The sequence below is a fragment of the Seriola dumerili genome, unplaced genomic scaffold, assembly GCF_002260705.1.
Source record: "Seriola dumerili isolate Sdu_G_001 unplaced genomic scaffold, Sdu_1.0 BDQW01000609.1, whole genome shotgun sequence".
Lineage (NCBI taxonomy): Eukaryota > Metazoa > Chordata > Actinopteri > Carangiformes > Carangidae > Seriola > Seriola dumerili.
The window spans coordinates 403,101-418,630 of record NW_019174864.1 but is presented as its reverse complement, the minus strand read 5'-3'; the positions used below and the strand labels follow the sequence as shown (position 1 = coordinate 418,630).

The following is a 15,530-nucleotide window of genomic DNA, read 5'->3' as shown; positions in this document are numbered from 1 at the left end:
TATTCAATTATACCATTAGTAGTTTTACGGCTTATGAGTACATTTGTTAAGGATGCTGTGTGTTGATGAACCCATGACGCTGTCCGTGGTGCTGAAGAAACAGACAGATTTATACAAACTCCTCATTTGATATAAAATTTTCACTAGAGCAAATATCAAGAGCTCTCAGATCATTTTAAGAGACATATTGTAGCAATGTTCACTGCGACCTTGGTTTTCTTGAAATACCCGTTATTAGAGTTAAATGTTGCTTATCGATCTTTGACGTACATTACTATGGCAAATCGTTGGAGTATACAGACACCGTAATCGTCACTTCAACCATTGTCCCTTGTTCAGACCTTTTGAAGACTTTGTTGTGCAAAAAATGAAGGGATCTGATAGTTTAGTTGCAAATGCCATTTCTGCCCATCGATCTATACTCAGGTGAGCAGAAGTTATAGCTTTGAGACTTCCTGGGTAGGTCTGTACAAGTTCTGAACAACTGGATTTGGAAAGTTTATCTCATTGTTCCTGACAAATCCTCTCAGGCTCTTTCAGACTGGACAGGAAGTGTCTGAACTGTCACCTTCAGGTCTCTCCACAGATGGTCTATGGAGTTGCAGTCTTGGCTTGAGCCGGACCAATGTGACTCCACTGTTGTCTTGGCTGTTTGCTTCAGGTCACTGTGGAGCTGAAAGGTGAACACAATTACTGAGGCCACTGTTGTCCTGGGAACACTCAGAGCTTTAGAAACGATTCAGTGTCTGATTGCACCCGGGTGAAAATAGTCACACAGCAGCCATTTCCCTCTTTACACCTGTATGGAACAGCAAATGGCTCCCAAAGCACCTTTGTTTTTTCAACCATTAAAAACAGCGTACAGGAGATTTGCAATGCACCATTTAATACGTGCAATGCCACTTTCAAGAATTAAGGCTTTAGGAAGTCAATAGAAATGATAATACATATGGTTGATGAATGGGTCAAGCACAGGAATTTCTCACAGGAAACTGGGGGGTGAAATCAAAAGTTGATATTTTTAGACCTTATATTATGTCTTCATGTTTGTTTTTTGAAATGATATTCAGTTTTCAGTTGCAGTTTGGTGAGGTTTGGCACCAGACCACTAAAGTCTTACCACCAGAACCTCTCCCATGTAACTCCTGGAGGTTATACAACAGAGCTTAAGGTGTAAATAGCCACATAGACTGGGTGCAAATAGCATGATTTTATACCTTTGCCCTGATCTATGCTGAGCCACAAGGGTTCCTTGGACTTCATGGACTTTGGCTGTTGTCCTGACAGCAGTGTAAACTGTGGTGTCTGTCTTTTTAAACTATGTCTGATCAATTTAATTTACCACAGGTCGACTCAGATCAAGTTCGAGACCCACCTTGAGGATAACTAAAACAAACAAGATGCACCTGAACACAACTTGGAGAGCCACAGAAAAGGGTATGAAAGAAAGATTTTTTGGAAAAATCTCTACAAATACATTTTGTCATTGTGTTGTAGACTGATGAGAAACGTTATCCTCGAAAATAGCAGATTGAATCATTTGCAGGAATAACTGAACTCAAATGCAGACAAAAAAATGGAGTAGGGGAAAAAAATTGGTTTTATAGCAAAAAGTTACCTACAAGAGGTAAGAAGCAAAACAGAAAAGCCAAAAACACTGGGAAGATGGGAGCAAAAGACACTAGGAACTGCAAGAATCCAAACTGAACCAGTCCCATTAGGATTTGAACAGGTTGACAACAGACTGACAAAGACAACATTAGGGTGGGGCCGACAATAAACAAGACAAAGACAGGAAGTAAACTAACATGAGACACAAAGGGGAAGTGATTTTTAATTAATAATAATTAATCAATGAAACAGGAAATTAATCAAAAGTCCAAACCAAGAGTCCAACAAAGACCAAAAGTGTTCAAACATAATGTGTCAGTCAGGGCGAACCATGTCCAGATATACTGTAGATTTTTCTTGCACTGTTTATCGGGGCTGCTTACATGTTTTTAGTGCCTTTTTCACCAGGGAAGTTTGTTAGTACATGTTGGTTTGTCCAGCTCTTCAGGGTAATATCACTACAAAAGTTTTCTGTGGGTCATCAAGATCACAAGAGAACCATGACACCATCTGATACTGAGTCATCTTCTGGTGCCACGATCATGTCAAAACCTTTGGTTCATCACAAGGTATCTTCCAGTTCAAGTGGTTTTTTTAGGCACTTATCCATGAAATGAAATTAATATTTATTATTCCCAGAGGATGATTTCCAATGATTTTTTTAATGTGTACTTGAAATAGCCGAAACTAATGGTCATGGCATTTCCAGTGAAGTTAATTAAGTACATCCATGCAACCTAAAAGACTAACTCTTCATTTTGAACACTCCATGATTTAAGCGCCACACTCAAAATATCAACACTCTGATTGTGTGGTTTCACAGTGATCCTTAGTCGGGTCTGTACCTTTTTACATCCAGATCAACTTAGAGAGAGTTTTGACCTTCATCTGTGGAGATAATATGTAGAAAGCTGTTTACCTGCTCTGGTCCTGGCTGTTGAAGTGAGTCAGTTTATACATTTAACTTCAACATCTGAAGTTTCAGTGTGACATTTGCCAAGTCAGACAACCTCATATGAGACGTAGTTCTACGTCCACAAGATGTACAAGAACCAACTAAAGACAAGATTCTGCACAGACTCTAACCGGGGCCAAGAATAAGCTGTGATGCATTGTGTACATGTGTATGATGGTCTGTAAACTGACTTCACATTGGCCTCTAAACAACAGTTTACTGAAAAAAACCCCTAACATCAAGGTGTTAAATACACCTGACACATAAGTACCACTGTAGTTTAAGGATCAGTGATTTTAATGACCAAGTTTGACCACTGGGTGGTGACACAACACTGAATATCACAACTGCTGACCTGTTTTATCAGACAGAGAAGGAACATTTGAAAGTGTGGTCTGGATAATAAATAAAAAATACTTGCTGTTTCTCTGGACCCTTTTCATATTATAACAAGATATCTGTCATAAAAAAAAAAAACGTTTACTTGGACTCAAGGATGAACTGATAAGGTTTTGGCGGTCAAAGATCAAAGGCCAAGCTCAGTGCGACCTCACAAAATACTTTTTAGCCATTACTCAAGACTTCACAGCAATCATGACAACATTTCACACAAATGGTTGATATTTTGTGGAGGAGGAGGTGAATCTAGCTCTAGATGTTCTTATTATCTCTTTTATTACTATAATTTAGGGATTTTCCTTCGTTCTGGAATTTTTCTTTGTTGCTTGTGGATGGAACTCCAGACATGTTGGCATACCGAACTATACTTTGCATATGTTTCATCCCTCCAGTTATATCTAACTTTGTGTTGTATTTTGTATTTCCTTATTCATACTAAGAATAATTGATCAGAAAAATTAAAACGTTCAGTTTGGTCAAATATGACGACTGAGTGCTGCGGTGTGATAATAATACAAGGCTTTGCACACGCGTGGCAATACACTGACACATCTATATTATATCTATCTATCTATATCTTACTAGTCTCATTTATATACTGTACTGTGTCAGGTACATGTATGAGCAAATTATAAATGCTGAGCGCCAGAAGAAGAACTGAAGAAAAACTCTCCCTTTGTCTTCCAACGTTTTTCTCCTGAACTGCAGAATTAATAAACAGTTGAATTATAATAATTATCTATCTATCACCACATGTGACCTGCTGTACATTAATTATTGATCACCTGTTCTTTCGCTAGCGAGACATAATTACCTTCTGTAATGTGAACCCTTCATCAAATTTAAACATTTATATTGCTTATCTTTCTGCCGAGCCCCCTGGCTACATTTTTTCTAATTACACTAATCAAATTAAGTTGGAGAGTACTTCTTCTCTTTGCTTCAATTAGAAAGCAGGGATGACATTCATATTTCACACGATCCCAAAAGTACTTTACCAGCAGCCAGTTGAGACGATGAATAATGGCTCCTTCTGTCTGACACTGCTGCAGGTCGACAAAGCTTTAGCTCCACAGCTACATGGAGATACATTTATCCATAAAACACATTTCAAAAAGCTCAACTCTAACCTGCAGGGACATGGAAACATCCACCACAACTATAATGATTCAAACAGTTTGATATGGAGCGTAAACTAAAACCAAAACTAAATCAGTGATGAAACGATGATGTTGCAGCCTGAGACGACGATTGGCCTGATGCCACATGACCATCTTTGAAGAAGCCCCATTGGCAGGTATGAATGTGTTTTTTCCTGTTTTATACTTACTTTATTTAAATGTTACTTGTGATGTCTTTTGCGATGATGACTTTAACGTGACATATGTTCAACCTCTACGATGTAAACTTCACAATGGCCCTGTATGTACAGCGCCTGCTGGTGTGAGACAGGTTAGATGACATCTTACTGATGTCACCAGCACCTGAACCTCCGCACCCTTAAGTTGAATGTAGAGATACAGATGCATCAGACAGAAACTTAAACTTAAACATGAACTGTCCTCAAATCAGCAGCAAAGTTAAAGGACAGGTCTGATGACAAGTGATTTTATTCATTAACAAATCTCATGTGCAGCCATAAACCAACCATTAATGTCTCCTACGTCTTCTTCCTCTGTTATAGAGCTGCATCATTCTGAGCTGCAAAAATTAAACATCATTGAGCCTTTCTGTTGCATTGGGTGACATGTTCCTTCACAGATAGCAAAATGAGCCCAGTATAGTAGCAAGGGAGTCTGGCCCGTATACTTCCACATCTGGTCCACACATCCAGATCATTCCACGTCCGTGTGCTGGAATTGGTCCAGATGTGGAAGTAGCATTTGACAATCATGCTGGATATGTGCCAGTCTGGGGCTGTGGCAGCAGGCGTATACTGGGCCAGAAGAAACACAAGCATGTGGCACAAGTATCACCATGAACACACACACTGTCATTTATTTTGACTCAGTCAGACACACACACACACACACACACACACACACACACACCGTCCTGCTGCCAGAAACAGCACCAAATGTGGATTAATCCATTGCTGGAAATAGTCCCAAAGAAATGATATATACTCTTATATATTTGTGAGCAGTTTTACAAAGATTTATGTCGTCAGTAGGAACCAGTAGGTGAAGCTGAGCTAAGGTAGGGATGTCAGATGTCAAGTGCTTGGAGATGGACTCACACATTGGTCTTTTAAAGAATATAGAATAATATAGAGCAATATGCAATATGACACAAGAGGAAGTCATGTTGTAGTCAATAGTTGTAGTCGTTCCTACGCTCGGATCACAGCCGTGCTGATGTTTAGTACAACATCACAACCTCCAGTGTGATCTTGCTTTTATACAACAGTTCTACGAGTGCTATATTAGTTATCTAAGCAACAACAGATTTTTTAATTTATTTTGCAACTGGACTGGTACTGGACTGTTGCTAAGCAACACATAAACATTTCCCTGACCTGAGGATGTGATATGAGCACACCTGGAGGTGTGTGCTGAAGTATCCAGACCTCTTCCCTTCATCCTCTTCTGACGACCAGACATCATTTGATTCTAATGTTATTTCTGGATATGTACAGTATAATCATCTTTGCAAAGTTTGTTACAATCTAAGAAAGATAGCGACGGTTAATGTAACGCTGATTAACGGTTAATAGAACTCTTATAAAGCGGAGTGATACATGTCGTTAAAAGTCCCAGTGCTGTTATACTCTATTATCAGAACTCATGGAATGACTCTCATCCAATCAAAATGATCAAATAGAACAGCTCAAAGAGCGTGCTCATCTTTCTTTGAGGATCCTTTATCAGACAGGAAAGAGATTAGAACATCTTGAGAAAACAAAACTTTATTGATGGTTATTGATTAGTGGAAGAACCATAGTACATGCACATACAATGAGTAGGAAGTAGGAAGCCTTGTTTTGAACCACAACACCTACTGGAAGCAGAGCTTGGATAAAGTAGTTGCGGAGTCAGACATTCAGCATGGTGAGGACTCTGAGTCATCCAGTCTCTAGTCCTCACACACAGCACACAGACGACGGTTTGAACCGGCAGAGCCACACGGGCCACCGCGGCTCTTACTGCTGCCTTTTTTTTATAATGTGATGCATCTGAGAGTTGTTCCTATCTAATTCATTATAAATACAAAAAAGAGAGATATGTAACGACACCACTAATTGGGAATAGTTGTAAACAGAATGTGGTGCGGGAAGCGGCCCGTAGGCTGGCTTGCAGTGCAGCCGTAGCCGAGCTCCCGTCGCCCGTGTAGCGCTTTTCAAATACACTACAGATTTATTCCATTAACTTCTATTTACATCAGAGATAAGCCTGTTCACAAATCAGTTATTTCCCATATTTATTTATGTATTGTAATATTCAAACAGTTAATTTTTCAAAGAGTAAAGTCTGAGTTCTAGAAAATAACAGACAGGATGTCACATTAAGAAACAAAAATCTGAACTGAAAAATTACAACTACAGCACTGATATGTGTCAGGTTTACGTGAAAATTACAATGTGCAAAACGGTACAGCTGACCAGAAATAAAAAATAATAATGATAATAAAAGATGAGAGTATCTACACGGTGATTACATTATCTGTAAAGAGTTAATAAAAATCAGAATATGATTTGATAGAAAATGAGATAGCTCGCCCTAACAACTGATCTACTCATCTAAATCTAAAACATTATACCATTGTGTATTTCATATAAGAGAACATCTTCACTGCACAGTTCAAATATAATACATTGTTGGATTATTATACTTTACCCCCCATAAAGTTTGATTATGAAAGAAAAAACAGAAAAAAAACAAAAAAAAAACAAAAACAAAGGCAAAAACAAAATTAACAAAATGATAAAATAGACCCAGCGGCTTCGGCCACTGCTTTATATATTTTTTAAATCTCTCCTGTAATATAAAAATTATCAGTTATACCAATGAATATACTGGAAGTTTATATAAAAAACATCTACGTCTGGTTGGCCAGAATTCAGTGATTAAAGTTTGACCTCCTTCCTCCTAGAACCTGACGTTTACCTGTCGTGTGTTTTTTTTTTTTTTTGTTTTCACCTGGCCCTAATTTTTCTTCACGTCTAACCAAGAAATTAAATGGTTGAACAGTTTAGTTGCCATGGCAATCCTTTTTTTTTTTTTTTTTTTTTTTTTTTTTTTAACTTATCTCATAATTCATACCTATGTAGAATCTTATACACAGAAACACGCCAGATATGTCCACAGGAACCTTTGGCTTTAAGTGGTGTAAGATACAACCTCATTATTTAGTCAATAAATCTACAGCCTGACTCACAGCGGTCTCTCCCTGAAAAAGAAACTAAACTACACTGAGAGCAGCTCTGACTGGAAACAGCTGTTATTTTATTTAGAGATCATGACTTCATTATCTCGTTATCTTGAGAATACTTTAGGAAGAGCAGAAACACAGTCGTTAGAGACACCGTTTGTGTCGTTATAACAACAAAGACAACATTCACCAAACTTGAGACCTCATCTTGTTCATCTTGTATTTATGAGCAATTGTTATTATTAGTATTATTATCATTAGCCTGTCTAATCAATGTAGCCACAGAAACCGATGCTGTAGGTGTTTGTGGTGGTGGGATCAGATCAGAAGGGGCACACTGACGTTTTGCTTATGTTAAATGTCTGTGACAGATGTTCCCAACCTTTTCCAGCTCATGGTCCACTAGAAAATCTCAAAAATGTCGGTGGCCCAAATCCAACCCCGTAAGAACACAGAGGTCAAATAATGTCTTCTCAGAGCACTTTTTATTTTAATGATTATGATCAAACATTCAGGACTGAAGTGAAGCAGGGGAAGCTGTCTGAGATCACATGTTGATTCTCCATCTGTCTCTGGACTTTCTTTTCATTTCATTTAACCATTAGTTTATCAGTGACAGGCACGGCGAAGTATTAGGGCCACATTGACGAAAAAAATGTGAAATTTGAAGAATAAAGTCATAATATAATGAGAATAAAGTTGTAATTTTAGGTTGTGTGTTGTTTTAGAGGGGAAATACCCGAAGCTTTAAAATGAGGGACGTGGAGCATCCTGTGAAGTTCTACTTTAGCTGGTTTCACAAATAAGGAGAAACTTCATCTTTTGGCTCATCATCATCATCATCATCATCATCATCATCATCATCATCATTATCATCATCATCATCATCATTATCATCATCATCATTTTTATTAAACCTATTATTTTCTTTATAATTACATCTTTTCACCAAAAATTTACAGATTTTGCAAATGATTTGTCGGCCCTCTTGCGATACCTGCGTGAACCACCAGAGTGCCCCGGCCCACAGGTTGGGAACCAATGTGGTAAGTGTTCGTGGGAGTCAGATCAGATAAGAAGGGGCACTCTGACACGTGTTAATGTTTTGGTGTTGAGTGTAATGAATGTGCAGTGATAAGAAAACAAGCTGCTTAAACATGAAAAAAAATACATGTATTTCAAAATTATTATTCATTATATTATTGTATTTATTCATTATTATATTATTTATAATATTATTATTCTTGATTAAAATATTAATCAAAATTATTATAAATGAGGTGTTCGATCTAATTTCAGAATAAACGAGCTGATGTGAAAAAAAACCAACGCTGAATGTTTGAAATGAAGAAATATGAAGTCAAAATTATATGATTTGATTATATGATAATTTATATTAAATCCTCCTGTTGCACTTAATCCGACTAGAACACAAGAAATGATCACGACTATGCAGATACTACATCGGATTATTATTATCTTGGTTTGGCAAAATACTTTAATTCTGAGTTTGTTCTCAAGATAACGAGACAGGAAGTCGTGATTTCAAGAAAAAAAAATCAATCACTGCTGCTCTCAGCTGCTCTGACTCCAGCCGACCCTCAGAGGTTCAGAGAGGAACTTTTTGTCTTCTTCGCTTCCTCCCAAACCTACAGAAAAAAAAAAAAATCTATCATTGCTAAACTGACAGAGGAAGTGCCAAAGGAAGCTGGGAGAAGTAAAACAACAACACTTGACTGGCATAGTCACTTAAACACTCTTAGAAAACATAAAAACCCCAAAGTGTGACTATGACTTTATGTTACAGGGTTGGAGTTCTATACAAGCCCTAACAATTTGACTCTGATAAATATTCCTCTGTGTCCTAATCGTGACTCTAGCAGCTCTCTATTAGTACCATGGAAAAACCTCTACAGCTGATCATCTACGTTTAAATCTTTAGAAATTAAAAACCCACAATATCAAAATACACAGCACAAAATATCTGAGGTATAAGATGAAAAATATCAGCTGTCATTTTATTCTTATTCTTTTTTTTTTTTTTTGTACCTCTCTCTTAGGAGATGCTGAAATGATGCACAAACTGCATGTATTGCAATACCCGGGCCTCAGTAACGTCTCTCCTCTGGTAACTCTCTCTCTCATTCGCTCACACACTCGCACGCACACACACTTTCTTTCTGTCCTGTTGGAAGGTTGACTTTAGGTCGGAGGTGTTGCTAATAGGGTGCGAAGCGACTGTAGCCTCCTCGGTATATACTAGCCTGCAGAGAGGACAGCACCAGCCCCACATCGTCGGCGTGGCTCCGAGTTTTGGCATCTGTCAGCGGGGCGAAGGCGTTCTGCAACACACACATGCACGGACAAAAACAACACACACACACACACACACACACACGCACACACACACACACACACACAGGCAGATACACCCACGAGAAAATCCCAAAACACACACACATATTCATAAAAATACCAAAGTACACATAGACAAAGGCATGGAAACACACGCACACACACACACACACACACACACATATACACACAAACACACACACACACACACACACGCACACACACACACACACACACACACACACACACACACACACATACACACACACACACACACACACACACACACGCACACACACACACACACACACACACACACACACACACACACACATAAACCCTTGTTAGCCCCCCTTAGTCCAGCACAAACCACTACTAGAGGTTCAACATTACGTTACCGTCATTCCAGTGCAAACCCATGGGGGATGAAAAGACCCATGACCGCAGCAACCGTCATGCAGCAAGCACAGCGAGACGCTTCATGCCAGGGGAACATGCCAACAGCTACGTGAAAGAAACCCAGTCAATAAACCATGAAGAAAGAGGAGGAAGAGATGAATCAAATAAATCAAGTCAGGTTTGATCTGAAGCAGGATGTGGACCAGGGAGGGGTTAAATCTTCTAGATGGATCATGCTACCTCACTGGGTGGAGGTGATGGAGGTGTATTTTATTAAGACCCAAGCACCGAGGACCCTACTGGAATTGTTTCGTGTATTATTGTTCCTGAATGAATATCGCCTAAACATGCTCAAAATCTCATCAAACTTTGTGCATGCGTCAAGCCTGGTGAACATTTACATGGTTCATGGGTCTTACACATGGATGTGGCAAAACCTAGGAAATTTCAACAAAGTAGCCCTGACCCTGTGTTTCACCTACATCTGTGAAATTCAGTAGGCACATGTAACACGTAAAAAAAAAAAGCCAAAAAAGCCTCTTGCACCCATAGCCTAACCCAACAGGAAGTCAGCCATTTGGAATTTACTCTTCAATTTTGGTGCCGTTTTTGTGAATTAAGAACGTCATACTTTAACGAACTCCTCCGAGATAATTAATCAGATTGACATCATATTTGGTCAGTCTCATCTTAAGAACTTTTCAATGCTAAATTTTTTCAATGCTATAAAAGTTTTTGTTGGAGGACCTGCCTGTGGCGGTGTGGAGAATTTCTACGTTTGAGAGAGAACAGTTTCATCCGTGTGTGTCAAGATGTTTTTTTTTCCAGAAACGCCAGACCCGGACAACGTGGTGACGTTCCCAACAAAACCACAGGAGGATGAGACAGCGGTGCGCTTTTTTAATGTTCCCAAAAGTGACAACAGGTATCACGGGTGCTAATGGAGGCACATCAACGGTCTCCATGGAAATAGTAGAATTTTACAGCTGTAAAATCTCTTCACTGCTGCATATGCCTCAACTTTTTCCCTTAACTAAGGAAACATTCTGTGCAATACCCTTTGACGCCCTCAGCTAAGAAGAAATTAAACTTTAAGTGTCATACTTAAGTAAAAATCTTAAGGTATTTTGAGCAACTGGATAGATAGATAGATAGATAGATAGATAGATAGATAGATAGATAGATAGATAGATAGATAGATAGGCCTTTTGCCAGCACAGTTAGCATGTGTCGTAGAGACAGATGTTATCTCAGTAACGCCTTGACGGAACTTCTTCAAATTTGACACAATCATTCACTTGGACTGAAAGATGAACTGATTAGATTTTGGTGGTCAAATGTCAAAGGTCAAAGTCCATGTGACCCACGCAAACACTTTCTAGCCATTACTCAAGACTTCACACAATAATTATGACAAAATTTCACACAAATGGTTCATATTTTATATGACAGGGATGTAACCTGAAACTACTGAGTGACGGAGGGATATAACCACGAGGAGGTAATTCTGGTTTCTTTAGTAAGACGTTTGGAAAAATATGATTGTGTAACCAGTTATTTCACTGGATGTTTGTAAGATTAGTAGAAGTAGATGTACAGTGATGGTGTCTGGATATCTATAAGTGAGATTCATGGGCAGTTAAAAGCTGCATCAAGTCGGAGGATGGTGTGGGACACTGATGGTTACTAGAAGGGGGGGCTTATTAGTGGCTATTTGTAAGACTAGTTAAACATCCCAGAACAGTGTCCACATGTCCCTTACATTTGTCTTTTCTTTGCATCTTAGTGTGAAGACGTGAGGAGATGTTTCCTCTTAAAATAAACTGTTTGGAAACCACAGTGAATAAAGGACTTCACTTCAAGCACCCACAAAATTTGTTTTCACATTTATTGATATTGTCTTTGTAAGTTCATTATTTATTAATCCATGTTATAATTAGAACACCTCTGATTTATTAGCCCATACATTTGAGGGGAAAATATATTTCACATCAAACTATTTCTACCTGACACACAGTGAATTTGATTCAGTCTCATGTGACTAAACAGAAAACAAAGATACAATGAAAACATGTTTTATTCTCCCTGATATGATTTTATCCATGATCTCATGATCCGTATCATGGATCCCATAAACAGCTGTTTATGGGTCTTTTCTCTAGATCCACTATTTGGAACTTGGAGGCGTATTGTTTTCGGGTGGTCTGTCCGTACATCCTTCCCATTCTCGTGGACACGACATCTCAGTAACGCCTTGACGGAACATCTTCAAATTTGACAAAAAACATTCACCTGGACTAAAGGACGAACGGATTTGATTTTGGTGGCTAAAGGCCAAAGGTCACAGTGACGTCACAAAACACTTTTAAGCCATTACTCAAGACTTCACACAGCATTTAAAACAAGCCTTAAAATGAGCTGTGAGGGCCTCTATAACTTTGTGATGTCACAACAAAGCAGTTATCACCGTCAGCCATGCCCCAAGCCCCGCCCACCTGGACCCACCATCCAACCTTGCAGGATTTGGTTTCTCTGAGTGTTTACCTGAAATCTGCTATATTACATCGCTCAGAAAACAGTCAGCCCGACCTGTTGTTACTAGAGCTCCAGAGAGAAGCCTGAGGGAGGAGATGTAAAACGTATAGGACCTTTAAGTGACTGGTCGGACAAAGGTAGGATTCAAAAACAGAATGAAACCAATAGATGGGCGTGGCACCTTGACCTTATCTGATATGAGTGATCTGCAGACAGTTTGTGAATTAATCACACAGCAGCTGAGCCTGGGTTTCTCTTCATTGTTTGTGATTAACCAGGAAGTTTCCCTCCAGTCCGCCCCGTTTCCTTATCCACTTCTTTCTTCCCTCGCCTCCTCCCTGCGGCTGTGGCACCACGAGGGATTTAATTATCAAAATGACTAATTATTTCATTACCAGGGAGTGCAGGGTGAGGTGGTATCCACCAAATTAGAAATATAATAACTAACATGGACTGGGCTGCCAAGGCATGGAGACATTCATCACCTTTTACAGGCGGGATTAATGTGGCATTTGGACTGCCGTTAGCAGCACAGACAAATTCAATTAAGTTTAAGTGAGGAGATGTCAACGCTGCAGAAAAGCATGCACAGCAACTGAAGAAGAGATTGGGGTGGGGGAGGGGCAGTGCAGAGGAGAGACAGTGTGTGGAGATTGTGGAGTGCAGTCAGAGGAAATTAATGTATAGTTAGAAATGCAATTGTTTCTAGTGCATGAACCAATAGACTAATGTTAAAAATAAAATGACATTAGGAAAAGGCTATTCAAACATAGATACACAGGCTGCATTGTCATGGTCAGTTCAAGTCTCCTCTGCCTTTGTCAAACACACTGTTTCCTGTTCTTTCATCTGTAAAGCTGACTGATGCCAAAATTTAATATCTCAATCAATCCAGCCAAAATATTGCAATATACGATATTATCAGATATCAGTTCAAGCCTAATACGTAGACAGCTGTCTTTAAAAATGCTTTAAGAATCAGTGATGGTCATTATGGATCCTAATTAAGATACAGTTTGTCATTACTCAGTTGTTTTTTAAGTCTTCAGGTGAATACTGTGAGCTTTATTGGCACAATCCTTACAGGGTCAGTTTGGATTGGTTCAAATCCATTTTAATACAATACTGACACATGCACTTGGAAGAGTTGCTTCGGTCCATGCTGCCTTTGAAGTCACTCAATTGTAAATTCACAATATAAGGTTTCAGCAGTCTGAGTGAGACAAATGAAGTGGTAGCCTTCTTTATTTCCATGAACAGTGCTCCCTTTCTAAACTAGATAAGGGAGCACTAAAGAGATACTATGATGAGGATGATATAGTTGCAACTGGAAGTAAGATCTAGTCCCCAGTATCCCATGGATTCACAAAGCTAACGTAGTAAACATGAAGTCAGTAGCTGCTCATTTATAGCCACTACTGACCACAAACATCATGACAGCAGATTATAAATCTTGTTTCCATTATTCACATTAAATCAGTTTCAAGGGAACCTCCCAATTACTAAACGTTCACTCTATTAACATTTTAAATTCATCAACTTAAAGGGACCTATACCTGCCCATTTCCAGCTGTATAGTTTTGGCTAGAGGGCAACAGCGGGGCCAACCCTATAATCTTGAATCTTAATGACTGACTGACTGACTGACTGACTGATGATATTTCCACCACTGGTCAGCACAGTCTACCAAGCTGCTCTGGTTTCCTGGCTACTCAGGACCTGCAGGGAAGAGGAGGAGCGCTTCCAATACATTGAGCCTTGCCTCCATTACAGCAAATAAACTACTTTCATTCCATGTATCATTATTTCTAAAGGAGGCAGAGGAACAACTGAAGGGAGGGAGAGAGAGAAGTCATCGGTGACGAGGCTTCATATTAACGACTATGATCAACTCTACATATCAAACAGAGGGAGTTAGACATAAAGACCTGCCTCTAATAAAAATCTGTTAGGTTCTGGAGTTGAAGAAAATAAAGGCTTGAAAAAATAAGAAGTAAGTAATTGTGTCTGTTCTTTCTCTCTGATCACGTTACAGTAAATCCAGCTGAAATCCCAGCTCAGTCTTTGTCTTTCATTTATTTGTTTGGTGACGTCAGACGACATTGCAGTTATGAAATCATGAAATCAATAACTAAAACTAAGTACCAGAACATAACTGATTGGAAATGGCAACAACAAAACATCTCTGTTTGGGAAATATTATTGCCTGCTTACTGTGTGAGCTAATGGTCACAGTTGCTGTATACAACATTCCCCTCTTAGTAGGCATACATGTGGGAAAGTGGAAACGTCTGCTGTCAGGAAACACCAAAGCTAACGTTGCTGGTAAAATGTTACTTTGCTGTCGCCAAACAACTGAATAGTGAACCTGCACCGTGGGTTAATTGTCTCCTGGAGGACATTAAGTGTCTATTATACTGCTCAGGTAGATTGTTCTGGGAGAACGAGCTGAGCTTGGAGCAGATGAATGTATTAACAAATCAATCACCTTGCAGGAAGTAGAAAAAACACTGGAAACGAGTTCAGAGCAGACTGACACCTGAGCCTCTGTCTTGTGGGGACTTAACTTTTACATATGTTTACCTCATCTTTGAGCAACAGAAGGGTACACAGAGCTTTTTGTTTTAGTTTGTTATAACTCATTACTTGCAAATTAAAAATGATAAAAGCTGAAACTGATTAGATTTGATGAATAATATCAAAGGATTCAGTTTAATTTCGCTGAGTTTTTACTACAGGCACTGGCCAAGAGGTCAAGAGGCCAAGAGGCTGTTTACTTTTGGAAGGTCAACAGCTCCATATCATGTTATTTTACCCCTTACACCTAGAGCAATGTTTCTCAAACTGAAAGACCACTTAACCACTAAAATAAAACTCATGGACCACCTAATGCTGGGATAGAGAG

General features: G+C 39.1%; 1 protein-coding gene across 3 annotated transcripts in view; it reads right to left on the bottom strand.

Annotated features, from left to right (window-relative positions):
- Positions 1-9,401: 9,401 nt before the first annotated feature.
- The window catches only part of rbfox1 (RNA binding fox-1 homolog 1), a 174,026-nt gene continuing 167,897 nt past the window's right edge, over positions 9,402-15,530 (bottom strand). For all 3 annotated transcript variants that reach the window (XM_022764913.1, XM_022764916.1, XM_022764914.1), the window contains one exon: positions 9,402-9,678. In XM_022764913.1, the coding sequence (XP_022620634.1) occupies positions 9,556-9,678 (123 nt within the window). In that variant the 3' untranslated portion in view covers positions 9,402-9,555. The remainder of the gene's footprint in view (positions 9,679-15,530) is intronic.